The sequence below is a fragment of the Cavia porcellus genome, unplaced genomic scaffold (assembly GCF_034190915.1).
Source record: "Cavia porcellus strain 051 isolate PalLab524CR breed Dunkin Hartley unplaced genomic scaffold, mCavPor4.1 scaffold_17, whole genome shotgun sequence".
In the NCBI taxonomy this organism is placed as follows: Eukaryota; Metazoa; Chordata; class Mammalia; order Rodentia; family Caviidae; genus Cavia; species Cavia porcellus.
Window position 1 is genome coordinate 53233279 of NW_026947500.1, and position 14820 is coordinate 53248098.

At 41.9% G+C, this 14820-nt stretch overlaps 1 protein-coding gene across 1 annotated transcript; it reads left to right on the forward strand.

Annotated features, from left to right (window-relative positions):
• Positions 1-693: 693 nt before the first annotated feature.
• LOC106026349 (serine protease FAM111A-like) lies at positions 694-14305 on the forward strand. Its single transcript, XM_023562615.2, has 3 exons — positions 694-795; positions 6032-6144; positions 8315-14305. Exons 2-3 carry the CDS (start codon positions 6070-6072, stop codon positions 10043-10045), a joined length of 1806 nt encoding a protein of 601 aa, XP_023418383.1. The 5' UTR covers positions 694-795; positions 6032-6069; the 3' UTR covers positions 10046-14305.
• Positions 14306-14820: the final 515 nt, after the last annotated feature.

Sequence of the window (14820 nt, forward strand, 5' to 3'; positions counted from 1 at the left end):
AAGCTGCCTTTCAAGCTCCCTGCAGTCTCTGCTCCTGGGCTTTGAGCTGCACGTTTATTTCCTTTTTTATTTTACTTTGTTTGATTTTATTTTAGAAAAAACAGAAAAATCAAGAAGGAAGCAAACAATTTAAAAAACAAAATCAAAATCACAACAGCCATAACAAAAAACGTCAGTACAGGATTTCAAAAAAGGTGATAGGAATGTCATTGTGGTTGTTCTGTTGCATACTGTTATCTTCAAAGTAACTGCCCAGGCTCCCGAGGTGCCACCTCGTCTTCTTTCCTTACTAGACTGGGGTACCGCGGCGCCTCTGGAAACCGCTTGTTCTGCTGGCACCTGTCCTGCTTCCCTGAGCCCTGGCTCCTCCACCCAGGGACCCTCAGAGCCCCAGCTGGCTGGAATCCAGGCTGCTCCGGGGCGCTGCAGCACTAGCTCCTGCCTGATCTCGCCCAGCGCAAAGGCGGCCCGGTCCCCGTCCCTCGGCCTCCTGATTCCACCCGGCAACCTCAGAATCCAGGAGTGAGGCCCCAGCCCGGCCACACAGCGCACTTCCCGCCTCCCTTTACCCTCGGGGCATCAAAATCTGGAAAACCAGGAGCTGACTTCTTGCTGCAGCTGCGCGGGCTCCCCGCTCCGCCCCCAAGCCAGCCCCCCGCCTCCCCGCCTCCCCGCCTCCCCCCCTCCCCGCCCGCTTCTTCCGCCCGCTTCTTCCGCGCCTTGCATGCCAGCCCTCCAGCTGCCCCAGAGCCGCGGCTGTTCACAGAGCACGACTGCAGTTGCCCAAGACCCCCGGTAAGTCGCCCCTCGGTCCTAGGGCAGACTCCATGTTCAGGGAGAAACCTTCGCTGGGAACCTCAGGAAGGCGCAAGCGGGTAGGAAGAGCCAGTCCATGAGGATGCCGCCCGCTCCGAAGGGAGCCAGGGCGATTTCTACAAAACCGATTAGAATGGGGCCAGGTGGAAAGGGGGCTCTGCTTTTACAGTGATCCAGGCCCAGGGCTGAGGGCAGGAGGGCCCAGCTCTGAGTCAGGAGAACATAGCTTCCCTAGCCTCTCCAGGTTTGTGACTCGGGGCGCCCGATGCTCCCAGGGCACGAAAGTGGCGCCACTGCTTTCCTGCTCAGGATTCTGAGAGCTCAGAGGTGCCCAAGTGCGCTGGCTTTAGGGGCTGGAACGGGTGCCCCGGGCCGCATCTGGCTGTGCACCTGGCTGCTTGGGAGGGCACAGGTGTCATTTCAGGGCTCCCTGTCCCAGTCTCCAGCTGCTGACAGCTTGAGGAGCCTGACTCAGCCATGGTTCCCGCCACCCCTCCCCCCACAGCAGAAAGTCTGGGCGCCAAAATGAAACCTCCCATGAGCCCAAGCGAGGGAAGCACAGCCAGCTGGCAGGGAGCCCTGGGCAGTGGCGCTGAGGGGAATTCCCGGACTACTTCTGGGCTCTGGGGCCCTGGAGAATGCATGAGGCAGACAACAACATGAAGACACAATCCAAGGATTTTCATGTCGCTGTGATTTTACCACTGTGCCATCTGTGGCCTAAATGGAGACCAGCATTTCACATCAGTAGGACACACTTTTTGTTTTACCTAACTTCTTGATTACTTTGCTCTCCTTGCTGAGACAAAACCACCGCACACTTGAAATGAAGGAAGGAAAGGTTTATTAGGTCACAGTTTGTGGAGGTTTCAGTCCACAATCAGCTGGCTCCAAGGCAGGGTGGTGTGGCATCATGGCAACACTTCAAGGCAGCTGCTAGAGCAAAAGGTAGGAAAAAGTCTCTTTTCCTGTCTTATGTCATACACAGGCCACCATCCCTTCTCTAGGACTGGTGTAGTCTCTTTGCCCTCCTCTTGAACGGGATGAGGATATGTACAAAGTAAATGATGCTGGTTTGTGCTGAGGCTTTTAGTTAAACTTCTAAACTTCTCAAATTGACACAGTGTATAAACCAGTGGCACCAATAGCTAATACCTCTTAATTCTTTTTTCATCTCCTTCTCCCTTCCCTGTATTTCTGGATCCCCTTTCCATGGTCCAAAGATCTCACTCCATATTTCCTATTATGTATCTTTAATGTTACTCTTTGATTTGTTTCTGCTTTTGATTTCTCATAGAAGAAACCATGTGATTTTTTAAAAAAATTTATTTAATGAAAGACTAAAGAAAATGGATAGAAATAATACATACTTTCAAAGAAAACAAACAGTAAGAATTCGCTAGTTGATGATTACATATTGTCCTCTTACAAATAGCTGTTCAAGATACAAAAGTGAAACATACAAAGTGGGGATTCAAACAGTGAGACTGCAATCAGTTCTGTTCAACTATCCAACAATAACTTGGTAATATGATTATCAATCCTATACTCTTAAACATACCTGCAGTTATCCATATCTTTACTTATGTTGAGATTAAACAAACCAAAGCAGGCTAAAATCACTCTGAACAAAGAATAATATTATTTCTGGATTTCATATCATGACACTAAGGGATCAGCACTAGGTACTGTAGGGTCTCTTTTTCTTCAGAATAGTTGTTCATTTCATCATGCATTATAGGACGAGTTCTCTTAAGCTGTTTATAGGTTCTACACATGCATGAGTCTTAACATGTATTTCTATCCTTTCTATATTAGAGGGAGAAACAAAACAAATCAAGACAAAACAAAACATAGTCCTATAAACACATGAAACTAAAAGACATCTAAAACCACTATACAAGGAGTTTTACCATGGTTACTGCATTGCCTCTTGTTATCTTAAACAGAATTGTCTATGTCATCATAGTATAATTGAATATAGCAGTAAAAAACAATATTAATAAATACACAACTTTGTAGATTGTGTAAAACTTCAAAAACAGGTAGTAATCAAACCAGAATGGGTTTTGTAGTGAATCTTGTCATCTTCAGTGTTGTTGTCTGTACTCTCAGACCTGATACTATCAATCATAACAGTTTTGAATACAATCTGTCGATACCAAACAGCAATCAAACAAACCAGATTTAACTAAGATCAGTCATGATAAAATAGTATAAGTTATACAGGGCTCCAGATTAAGTTAATAGGAAATTAAAGATGATTACTGTACTATATCCTATTATTTTTGGGATAGCTGTCTGTGCCCTCAGCTCTAATGCAAGTAGACAAACTGGGACAGAATAAAATCTATCTAAGCAAAGTGGTGTGAATAATATGGGTCTTAAATCCTGATACACTATTAACAATATCTTCTGCCACCTTTTTTAAGACTTTTCCTCCCCTTTCACACCCCCAGGATGCACTGTGCATTTTTGGGTCTCACAAACACCCTCAGGTTTTAGATTGGGGGAGGGGGGTCAACCTGCTATTTAACTATGTAAGTACGAACCTTCTCCCTCCTGGACTTGATCTCTAGTTGGATTCCTTTACCTAGTAAAGCCTGTCTTTCCAACCTATCCACAAATACTGGTCCAGTTGCCCCTATTACTCTCTGGTTCCCTGTCACATAGAACACTGTTTTCTCATATTTGATTTTCAGTCCATAAACCCTTTTTCAGCTTAATTATGTTTCCTATAAAGAGCATCTTGGTGGACCCTACCTCCTGATCTACTCTGCCTGATTTCTCTCTTGATTATAGCCAATCTTCTCTGCCTCATTTCTGTTGTGCTCTTTTTCTGCCATTAGTTGTCTGCTTATCTTCTTCATTCTGTTTTCTGCTCCATTCATGGAGGCAACTCTGCCACTATTCCTGGAATCCTGGTACTTTTCTGTCTCCAGAATGCCCTTCAGTATTCTCTATAGAGTTGGATTGGTGGTCGGGAATTCCCCCAATTCCTCTTTGTCTTGGAAGCATCTTGTTTCTGTGTTAATTTCTAGAGAAAGTTTTTTGGGGTACATCAATCTGGGCTGGAAGTTATTTTTTTTTTCAGGGCTTGGAATACTCTGCACCAATCTCTTCTTGATTTGATGGTCTGTTTTGAGAAGTGTGCTGTGATTTTCACAGATTTTCCTTTATAGGTAATCTGTTTATTTTCTCTGATGGCTTTTATTGTATTATTATTTTTGGTACTGAAGACTGAACTCAGGTCTTTGCACTTATCAGGTTAGCACTTAAACTTCTGAGCTAAATCTCCAGCCCTTCTGATGGCTTTTAATATTCTGTTCTTATATTGAATTTCTGGGATTATGATTATTATAAGCCTGGGTGTGGCTCTGTTTTGGTTGTAGGTGGCTGGAGTTCTGTATGCCTCAAACATCTGAATTATCATTTCCTTTCCCTATGCTTGGGAAGTTTTCCTTGATTATTTCTGTGAATAGACTTTGTAGTTCCTTTGTTTGTACCCCTGCTTCTTCATTCACATTCTTTATTCTTGAGTTATAGATTCTCTTGTCATGTGCTAGCCTTTATATTGTTACTGCCTGTTTCCTTGTTATTTTAAAGGAATTTTTCCTTTCATGATCCCACATTATAAATCTGTCTTCCAGTTTGGATAATCTGTCCTTAGTTTCTTTCAAGCTGTTTTTCCAGCTTTCAGTGCAGTATTTTATTTCCTGGTAATCACTTTGAATCCGCTTCATGTATTCTATGTTGTCTTTGTATTCTTCATCAAACATTTCTCTCCTTTTGTGCTACTCCATTCTTCCATCTGTGTCTTCTTGAGAGGTGCTAACCTTTTTTTTTTTTATTAATCTACCTATATCTTGCTTTACTTGGTTAAATATTTCATTTTTGAACTTGTCTATGAGGTCCCAAAGATATCTCTTTATGTCCACTGATGCGGTGTCTGATACTGTATGTTTGCTGTCCTCAATCTCTTTTGTATTTACCTCTCCTGGATCAATGTCTCAGGGTTGGGGGCTGAGCACTTTTTCTTGTTGCTTGCTCTTCTCATATTTTTTGTTTCTTCCATACAAGCGTATAGAGGAGGTCCCAGTCCCTTTCCTTGTTGGTGAGGTTCTTCTGAAGTGTGCTGGCTAGGTGATCCTGCCCACTCCAGTATGTTATTGAAGTGCAAACAGGGGTGGCGTATGCTGGCTCCTCCCCTCTACGTCAGTCAACCTGCTATGGTCTTCACTGACTTACTGTGTGCCGCGCCTAGGGAATTGGTTTGGGACAACTTATTGGGTCTCAATCAGGGGCGTGACCCAGGCCAAGCATACCCCACCAATCTCTTCTGGAAAGGGAACAACTGATTGAAGTCACTGCTGTCCTTGTTCTTGCCAGTCCTACCTAATCTGTTGGTCCCCCTTTCCCATGGAAGGTTTTATTCCCGGCACTCACTGCAGGTTGATGCAGGGCCCTTGCTAACTCCATTCTCCTTTGGGCTCACTGAACTCCAGCTTCAGTGCAACTGCGGTTCCAGCAAGTTGAAGTGGTGGGAGTTCGGGTGCACGAGAGCACAGAATCTTAGCTGCCTCAATAGTAGCCCTGGGACTGCATGTATGACTGGTTCTTTTTGCTTTACTTTCTTCCTGGGTCAAGAGGATCCATCTTTCTCTGTCTGGGACTCCCTACACTGTGTTATTTCTGCATCTGAGTTGTCTGCCTCAGGGCTCTGTAATCTGCTCTTACTACCTGCTATCTTTACCAGAACTCCTGAAACCATGTGATTTTTAAGATATGGGTCTGATTTATTTTGCTTAACACTGCAAACACTAGATAGAATATTTTTATCCTCATTTAAGGTCTGCCTGTGCTCTGAGCTCTGGACTTAGACAATCACCTCTCTTCTCTGTACTGCACTCACTCGGAAAACAAAATCCAGATGTAAGCTTCTATCCACAGTAGGTGTGAGGATTCACTCTTAGAAGTAAACTTCATGGTGGTTAGTGCACTACCCAACATGAAAGAGCTCTCTGTAAAAGAGAGTTTATTGTCAGAGTCATACCCTTGACACACAGCCTGTCTATTTGCTAAGTTAATGTCCTCTGGAGAACAAACCCAGAGCTGAAGAGGACAGATTAGGGGCAAAATCTGCTTAATCTTTTCCTTTGTAGCACTCATGAGAACTGTGAAGATACTGCTCTCACTTGGACCTTTTTGAAATTAGGATTGCAGCTGAACCGTCTGTTTCATTGTCAAGCCATCATGAGCTGTCAGAAGCCGAAATTCCGGAAGATGCATAAGGGGAAGAATATGAAAATCGAGGACTTCTTTTCCCAGGTGTGTCTGCAGAGATTATAGGACGTGCTGATATTAGCTTGGCCAGCCTTGGCCCTGTGTTGCATAGTCCTTCCTGCTGAGAAATAGCCTTGTTTATGGGTAATATTACACAACTCAACATCTTTCTCTGTCCTTTGTTCTTTCTGTGTTGGCAGATGGCAATAGAGAAGGCAACTGTGATTTTTTAAAAAATGAGAACCAGAGCAAACTAGCTTTTAATAAAAAGCTATTGCAATACTTCTTCAGGAGCCATAAAAAATACAATGAATGGGCCAGGGACTTAGCTAGAGAATTGTGCCTGGAGCACAATTGTGGGCCTGGTAAGTGCGAGGTTGGGAGTTTGATCCCTGGTACCAAAAAATTAATTGATTAATTAATTAAAACTTATTGGAGTTAACTGAGAAAACCAAAAAGTTGACAGTATTTTACAGCCTGGAAATGGCTTTGCAAGTGTGACTGATATATCAGATCATAATAAGTTGTGTTTGAAGGACTTTGTGGCATATGAGGCAATCTCTGTGTGTTTGTCTCTTCTATCCATAAGCGCATTAGGCAGGCACATGGGATTTTATCTCCACATTGCTTTTGAAGAGCAAAAAGATAGTGCAGTCGGGGCTCGATAGTGCTGGAGTGAAGATGTGAGCTTAAAGTTTACCAAGGTGAACACAGGGCTGCGTCTAATATCAGGGCTCTGGTCTTAGATCCCTTCCTGAGTCGAAAATGCACCTTAATTAATCAAGAAGAAGGATGAGAAATGCCAGGCATCTAGGAGTGCAGTTTCAAAGCTTTTCTCCAACTTTTTCTAGAATTCTAAAACATCTGAGTATCTAGAGAACCCAAGGCAAGCATTGCTCTGCTTGTCTCTGGCATCCTGCTCCATGGCAGAGTGAGCCCACAACTGTCTGTGCTTCCCGTCTTTCCCTTTCTCCAGCACCTGCATTGTCCCAGGAATCCTCCCAGGAGCTGGGGTCTCTCACAATGCTCTCTGGGTACAAAGAAGGATGCATCTAGCAGCATGGGCTGAAAGGAAGCTTTGAGAATATATATGCTTCGTCAGAGTAAATTGATATTACCTTATGTTCTTTTTTATGTTGGTACCCATGAATATTAATATTATTACAAAACAAGAAAATAAATTCAGCCTCATACATGATCATCATGGTGCTGACCTCTGCCACACACTGACCTCAGGCTGGATCTCTACAGCAGCCCTGGCCTTGAGATTCTCATCACCAGCAAACAGCATGGCCAGCAGACAAACCCAGGCCTGCGCCACTCTTGCAATGAGCAATGTGTCAGGGAGAGGGTACCTCTCAGACCTGTCAATCTGAGGTGCTTAGCTATTCATTACATTGTTGATAGTTAATTAATTTTCATTATTCAATTCCTCCTCCTTACTCCTGGCTCATAAAATTGCATCTTATAAAAATGGAAATCCTGGGTTCAAAATTTTAAAAAAATATGTATGGTCACGTGTAAAAATATTAGACTAACTACAGGAGTATTGGCATTTACTTTATTTACTGGTTATTATGCGATCCCAAGAAAGGCATTGGTTAAGCTATATGGTGTGCCTCAGTTTCTCCATCCAAAGAAAGGAAAGGCTTTTTGTGTTTTTCCCATTTCATGGGACGTAAGCATTAAGTAATGTAACACAAGAAGTAATCTCAGATTTCTACACAATGGATGATAAGTGAGAAGAAATATTTATTATTGCAAATAATTGCAATTTTGTGACCATATAGTTTAGTAATGATTGTTTTGTTTACTGTCTAATGCCTGACAATAAACCACTGTAGCGTATTCTTTGTGAATTCCGTGTTTGAAGGTTTAAACGTAGTGTAATCTATCACTGTGCTTGGCACATGTAAAAATTAAATAGCTAACATTAAGAAACTGGAACTGAAATAACATGAGGAAGTTTGTAGATTTTTAAGCATCAGGGGAAAGGGTTGTATTTCTTCCCTAATAGTTGTCAGAAAACATCGGCAGTGTGATACGAAGCTCTGCTTATGTTTGTAATCTCGAATTAAAATCTAATTATATCTACTTACCTATTGGGATTGGATCTAAGTTTTCCAAAGGATCTCTAGGAGTTTCATGTCAAAAAGAGAAACAAAACACACTAGGTTGTATTCACAGTTTTAAAATATGTAATACTTATTTTTAGGTGCCCAGAGAACAGCAGAATGATACCCACAGTTCTCAAAAGAAGGTACAATCTAGAAAACGGCTAAGGGATATAACTAGTACCCAGGGTCAAGAATACCATCTTCCTAAGAAAATTGCAGAAGATAAGACCACACACCCAAAGAAGATTTACATTACCTTCGGGAAAAATGACAACATGACATATGAGCTTGCACACAGTGAGAGAGCCAGCTTATACGAGGCACTCAACACTCTTAAAGCTGTCAAAGAAAATGTAAAATCTCACCAAAATAAACAAATGCTGGTGAAGGGCATAAAAGGAATCATGGGGTACCTGAACCTCGCAATGCCCTTCAGTTGTATTCCTAACGAGAGCACGGTGGACATCACTTTTTCCAAACATGCAAGTGAGCAGAAGGAAGATAATCCAATATTTGGCCAACAAGACAGACCATACACTGACTGTGTCAAATTTTATGTTTATGCAATTGGGCAGACAATAAAAAGGATTGTTAAATGTAAGGAGCTTCACAAAGAAGGAAACAAACTCTGTGTCTTTGGTTTCAAAGGTGAAAAAATCAAGGAGGCTGTGTGCAAGGACCACAGATTTCTTCCTTTTCTGGAGAATGGCCATTGGCAACTCATCAGCAACAAGGATTCCATTATAGAAAACACCCAGGTAGTCGACGACATGGAGGGAAAGGTCGTTCACATCTCAGCTAAGAGGAGAAGCAGCCTTAAGAAGGCCACACAGAATGCAGAGTTAGAGAAAAGCAGGTTCCCTGTGTTGAAAGAATATATTGTGGAAGAGTATCCCTGCTTGAAAAGAGAAAGGGAAAACTTCAGAGAAAACCTCAAGAAAGAAATGAAAGCAACAGGAAAAGAACGAACAACATTAGTTCGTTTGCATAGAACAAACTTTGGGAAACAGACCAAAAATTCTACTCCTGTTAAAACAATCAAGCACCTTTCACGTGTCAGTGACTCAGTTGGATTCTTACACTGGGACAATAATGGCAACATGGGTACTGCTACCTGCTTTGTGTTCACAGGGCCCTACATTTTCACTTGTCGCCACGTGGTAGATCTGATCGTGGGGAGAGGAGTGGAGCTCAGTAAATGGGCAGACATAATCAGCCACTGTGCTCGGGTGACATTCAGTTATGAGGAGTTTGAATCAAAAGACCAAAACTCCTTCTCCATCGAGTCTTGGTTTGAGATATCTGATGTAGATCTCGACTATGCAGTCCTGAAACTCAAGGAAAATGGACAGGAAGTTCCTGTAGGACTCTACAATCGGATCACCCCTGCACCAGCTAATGGGTTGGTGTATATTATTGGGCATCCTGCAGGAGAAAGGAAGTCCACTGATGCATGTGTCATGATTCCTCAGAGTGAGAGAAAAGAGACGTGTGAAAGAAATGTGAGAGAATTAGTGCCCGAGCCTCAGTTTGCCCACATGTACACTCAAAACAGTTTCAGGGAAATTCTTCACAACCCTAATGTTGTTACCTATGACACCACTTTTTATTGGGGTTCTTCTGGCTCACCAGTGTTTGACTCCCATGGCTCCTTGGTGGCCATGCATACTGCTGGCTGCACTGAAAAGTATGGAGAAGGGACTTTTCATATCATTGAGTTTGGCTCTGCTATGCAAGCCATCCTCTCTGATATTAAGCAGAAGTATTTGGTGTGGTACGAACAGGAGTGTGTAAATCAACAGGATGTAGAAATGCCGAGTCTGGAGTAATGAGGCTTGGTGTGCACTTGCCTTGTGCAGTTGCCTTCCACAGCAATGATGCTGGTTTTCTAACTTCCAAAGTGGTCAATTGTAGAAACATTAAAGCAGTCGATATTGGAGACCAGCAATTTTTATAAACCCATAAAGAAATGAGTCCCATTGTAAAATGAAGCTTAAGTGTCAATTGCTTGCTAAGGTCCTTGTCCTCTTTTCTGGACTGTCAAAGGACAACAGCTCACCAAACAAAACTCACCTAGCTTAGTCTCCTGGGCTGTGTTGGCATGAAGTGTTTGACCCCTGGCAAGGCCGAGTCAGTTCCCCATCTCTGCCTGAAGCAAGTGTAAAAAGACAGCCCCAAATCCCTTCTGCATCCCTCACAAATAAGTAATCACAGTCCTGGAATTGAGAATCAGGCAGAATAAAAGAAATAAAGATGGTAGGAAGGAGAGAAGGAAGATTATAATTTGTAGATGGTACTTTTAAGTTTCTTCAGGACACAGTTACCGAAAGTTATCCACATCTCCACACGCTGGGAGCTGTCAAAGTTTTCATAGATTGCTGTTAGGGAATATGTTTAATCTTTAAAAATACATAGGTAGTATACTGGACACTGTGCCTTTCTCCTTTAAAATAAGGCACTGTCTTCCCTGTGGGCAATTCATCACTTTTTGCCTGCAAACCATATCTATATAGATTCTCAAATTCCACTGCAAAAACATAAACATTCCCCGTTGTAGACCGTAATGCACCTCCTTTTTTAGGCTTCACACTCTAATTCTTTGAGTGGGTGCTTTAAAATGCTGCCTCATAATACCTTTATACATCTTTAAAAAAAATATTAGATCAGGTGAACAAGAAGCAAACCCTCCCTGTGGCTGAGCACCTTGTGCATTCAGCTGGGGGAGAGAAGCAGATCCTTCTCCCTGCCATGAGTCAGTGCCTTTCATGGATGGCAGCGGAGGAGAACAAGTAGCCAATGAGAAGTAAACCCTCTCTATGAGTTGGCTCCATGCACGGGCTACTGGGGGAACAACCAGACACCAGCTTCTTCTGGGGCACAGGTTGGGAGACAAGAAGAGCCAGCCTCATAAGCAAGCAGCTGATGTGGAGAAACACAAGCTGTGATGATAGCTATTGAGGTAAAATACAGCTTAATGCTTGTAGTGTTGAGGGTTTTGCTTACTTTGTAAGCCTAAAGCTATTAGTCTCCTCATCTACTGAGAGGAGAAAATACACAGTGTAGCATCTATGGGAGTCTCTTTCTGAAGGTGGTAGCCAAGTTAATTCCCTATGGTCTTATTTTGAAGTCTTGTATCATTTTCATTGTTTTCTTGGGTTGAGGGTTACTCTGTTTTGTCATGTTTGGTTATATTAACACCAATGGGTGGGCAGTTATTTCAAAGATACTAGTAAGTCCAAAATGGCAACCATACCATACAAAGATAACAAGATATGCTATGGTTGCCATTTTGGACTTACTAGTATCTTGATTTGAAGTCCTTTATAATGTTCATTGTTTTGTTTTTATTGTTTCTGTTCTGTTTGCTTTGATTTTTACTATGCCTGAAGTTAAAGACAGCTATTTTGAAGACAAGAAGAGGGATTATAATTACCATTCTTGATTTTCTATTATCTTGTTTTGAGGTTTTGTGTCACACTGTTATTTTCACTGGCAAAAAAAAAAAACCAAACAAACATAAAATTAATTCTAACACTTCTATGAAGAAAGTTATTGTCCCTCTTAAAATAATCAATATGAGGTGTGATAAGATGAATGATAAGTTATATGGTAAACATCACGTAACTTAATTTTTTCATCTTCAGTTTCTTCTCCTAAATTTACTTACTTCAGAAGAACTACTGAAATTTGCTAATCTAATTATCCCTAATATCTAGGTGTTTACAAAAATGTTTGGGTCCACCAGAAGTAGAACTTGCCTCCTGAGGAACCAAATCTTTGTTAGGAGGAGATCACTATCAAAATCCTGATTTCCAAAATCTTCCATTTACTAAAATGGTCAGAATACAGGTATCCTAAAGTCACGGGTCACAACTGCTCTTCTTTGCTTATAGTCCATGAGCGGAAGGAAGATGTCTTTAAAGACCTGTGCTGCTTTCTTCAGATTTCCTTTGTTTCTCCCCGATTTCCTTTTTTCTGTTCCAAGACCCCACCCAGCATTCCCATGAAGTGTCATTGTCCACTCTCCTTAAGATCCTGGCTCTGACAGTTCCTCAGCTGTCTGTGTTCGATGACCTTGGTATCTGGGAAGAGCACAGTTTTGTAGGATGCCCCATTTCCTGGGTTTTGTCGAAGGATTTGCTGATGATTACACACCAGTGGGCTCTGGTGTTCAAGATCTTGGGATAAAATACCATTTTGGACATAATGGATCAAAGCCCAGACTGTAATATGATTCATGACCATTAGTGTCAGCCTTGATCTACTGGGGTTGCAGTGTTTGTCCAATGTGAGCCAGAGTCTCCCTGGTCTTCCCCAGCCTGCATGTGTGACCTGGTGTGTGGCCCTCCAGACATCCTCCACCCACCACGACCCTCCCACCCCTCCAGCCCTCTGTGGAGCATCAGCCCACATTCTAACACTGGGCTGCAGCACTGGGGTCAAGATGTTTAAGCAATAAAATGTTCATTTCCATCTGTTTTTCCTATTCATTGAAGGTGTGCTCTCCATATTAATCAGTTTAAGCAGAGCACAGAGACATTTGTGTATGTACTTCTATATATACATGTAGCTATAAATACTTATAGAGATAACCCTCTCTTTCTGCAATAAATGAAGGAGTCCTCGCTGACGCTCCCAATGCTGATCAGTAACCACACAGATCAATTAGGTTCTGCCCTCTGCTCCTCTGTAACTGCACTCCAGGTGTGAGAAGCCTGGCTGCTACATCCCTCAGTCAATTTTTTTGGTTATTTAGAACATGCATATCAGTCAGGAATTTGTTAAGTGTACCCACATGGCAAATAACTTTTTAATGTTTTTTTCTTTTTGAGTCTGACAGGCTCTAACTATGCAGTTCAGGGAGACCTTGAACTCTCTTGGTAGGCCAGCCTGGCCTAGAAACTACAGGGATACTCCTTCCCCAGCCTCACTAGTGCAGGGGTTGTACACATGTACTATCACAGCCGGAAAGATAACTTTTTTCAGTCAACTGCAATACCATGCTTGTGTGCAATTTCTTTTGGTCTTTACTCCTATGCACTCCATTTCTCCCAAAAGTTACTTGGTTCAGGACATTTTCCCTCAACCGCTTTAGAAAAAAATGTTTCATCGATTTAACACAATTATACATGTAACATTTGGATTTTTTCTCACATCCTACATTCATTCATTCATTTATTCATTCATTTATTCTTCCCTAATACTCCTCTTAAATAAAGTCTTAAATTTGTGTACAACAGATCCATTCTATAGCTTGTAAAAGCCTATGGGCTTTAGCCAGTGGATAACATACACATATCGTTATAGTATCATACAGAGTAGTTTCTCCACCCTAAAATATCTATTCCATCCGCTTCTCTCTTACTCTTCTCTGAAATGCCCCACAGAAGCTGATCTTTTTACTACTTTTATACCTTTGTACCTTTAGCTTTATAAGAATGTCATGTAACTGTAGTCAAATAATGACATGGCTTGTATCTCGATGGCCCCAGCAAAACGTCATGAACTCCTAAGTTGGGTTTTCGGCTGATGGCCAGATTATGGGTGTATAATCCTGGGGTTAAAGGTGTGTAGCACTGAATTTATCCAGTAGTTGGGTTATAATGGTTCTGGGTTGATTGAATGGATTTATTGAAGAAAGATGGTCCCCCTTGGGTGTGGGTACTCTAACCAGTAGGTTTGTATCCTGGATTCAATAAAAGGGAAAAAGTAAGCTCATGGCTGCTGCTTTCTTCCTGCCCTGCATTGGACTATTTCTCCTCTGCTGTGCCCCACTACCATGCTACCCTGCCTTGGAGCCAGTCAACTATGTGTTGAAGCGTAAACTACTTCTCTTAACTTTGGGTGTCTGGTATATGGTGTCAGCCAAGAGAAAAATAGCTAAGACCTATAATATGTAATCTCCTCAGACAGGCTAATATACAATTCATATTTTTTGGATATTTTTGTGGCTTGACAGTTCATTTGTTTCCTACGCTGAATAATAACCCATTGCACAGACTCACACAGTTTGTGTGTTCTGCCACATGTTGAATGAGCTCTTTGTTGCTTCTAATTTTTTGTGATTAAGAATAAAATTGTTACAAGAACTTATATTGTGATTTTTATGCGACAGGTCAATTGGGTAAACACCAAAGTGTGGAACTGATTGGCTGTGTGGAAGGACAAGATTTATCATTGTTACAGTCTTCTTCCAAACTACATTCCAAAAAATGTACTATTTTGCATTCATCTAAAATGGATTTCCTTATTCTTAGCAGACTTTGGTGCTGCGCATGTTTGGTTTTATTTTAATACTGTTGGAATGCTGGGGTTTTTCAGGGAATTCTAAGATTTATTGATGAAATTGGGGATGTCTTAGATGACCTAAGAAACGCACAGTTATAGTGTCAGCGTGCATTGGGTCAGAAAACATTAGAGCTACTATAAATATTACAGGAATGAGTACTTAGTTAAAAACTGAGGGTTCTATGAATGTGGGAAGATCAGGAGGAAAAGAGGAGAAATGTGCTGACTGACGTTCAGCTTTCTGAGGAGAAGCTATGTCTCATCACCATGATCACGCTAAATGAATTTCAGAGGATCTGGAAAATTTCTACATCAG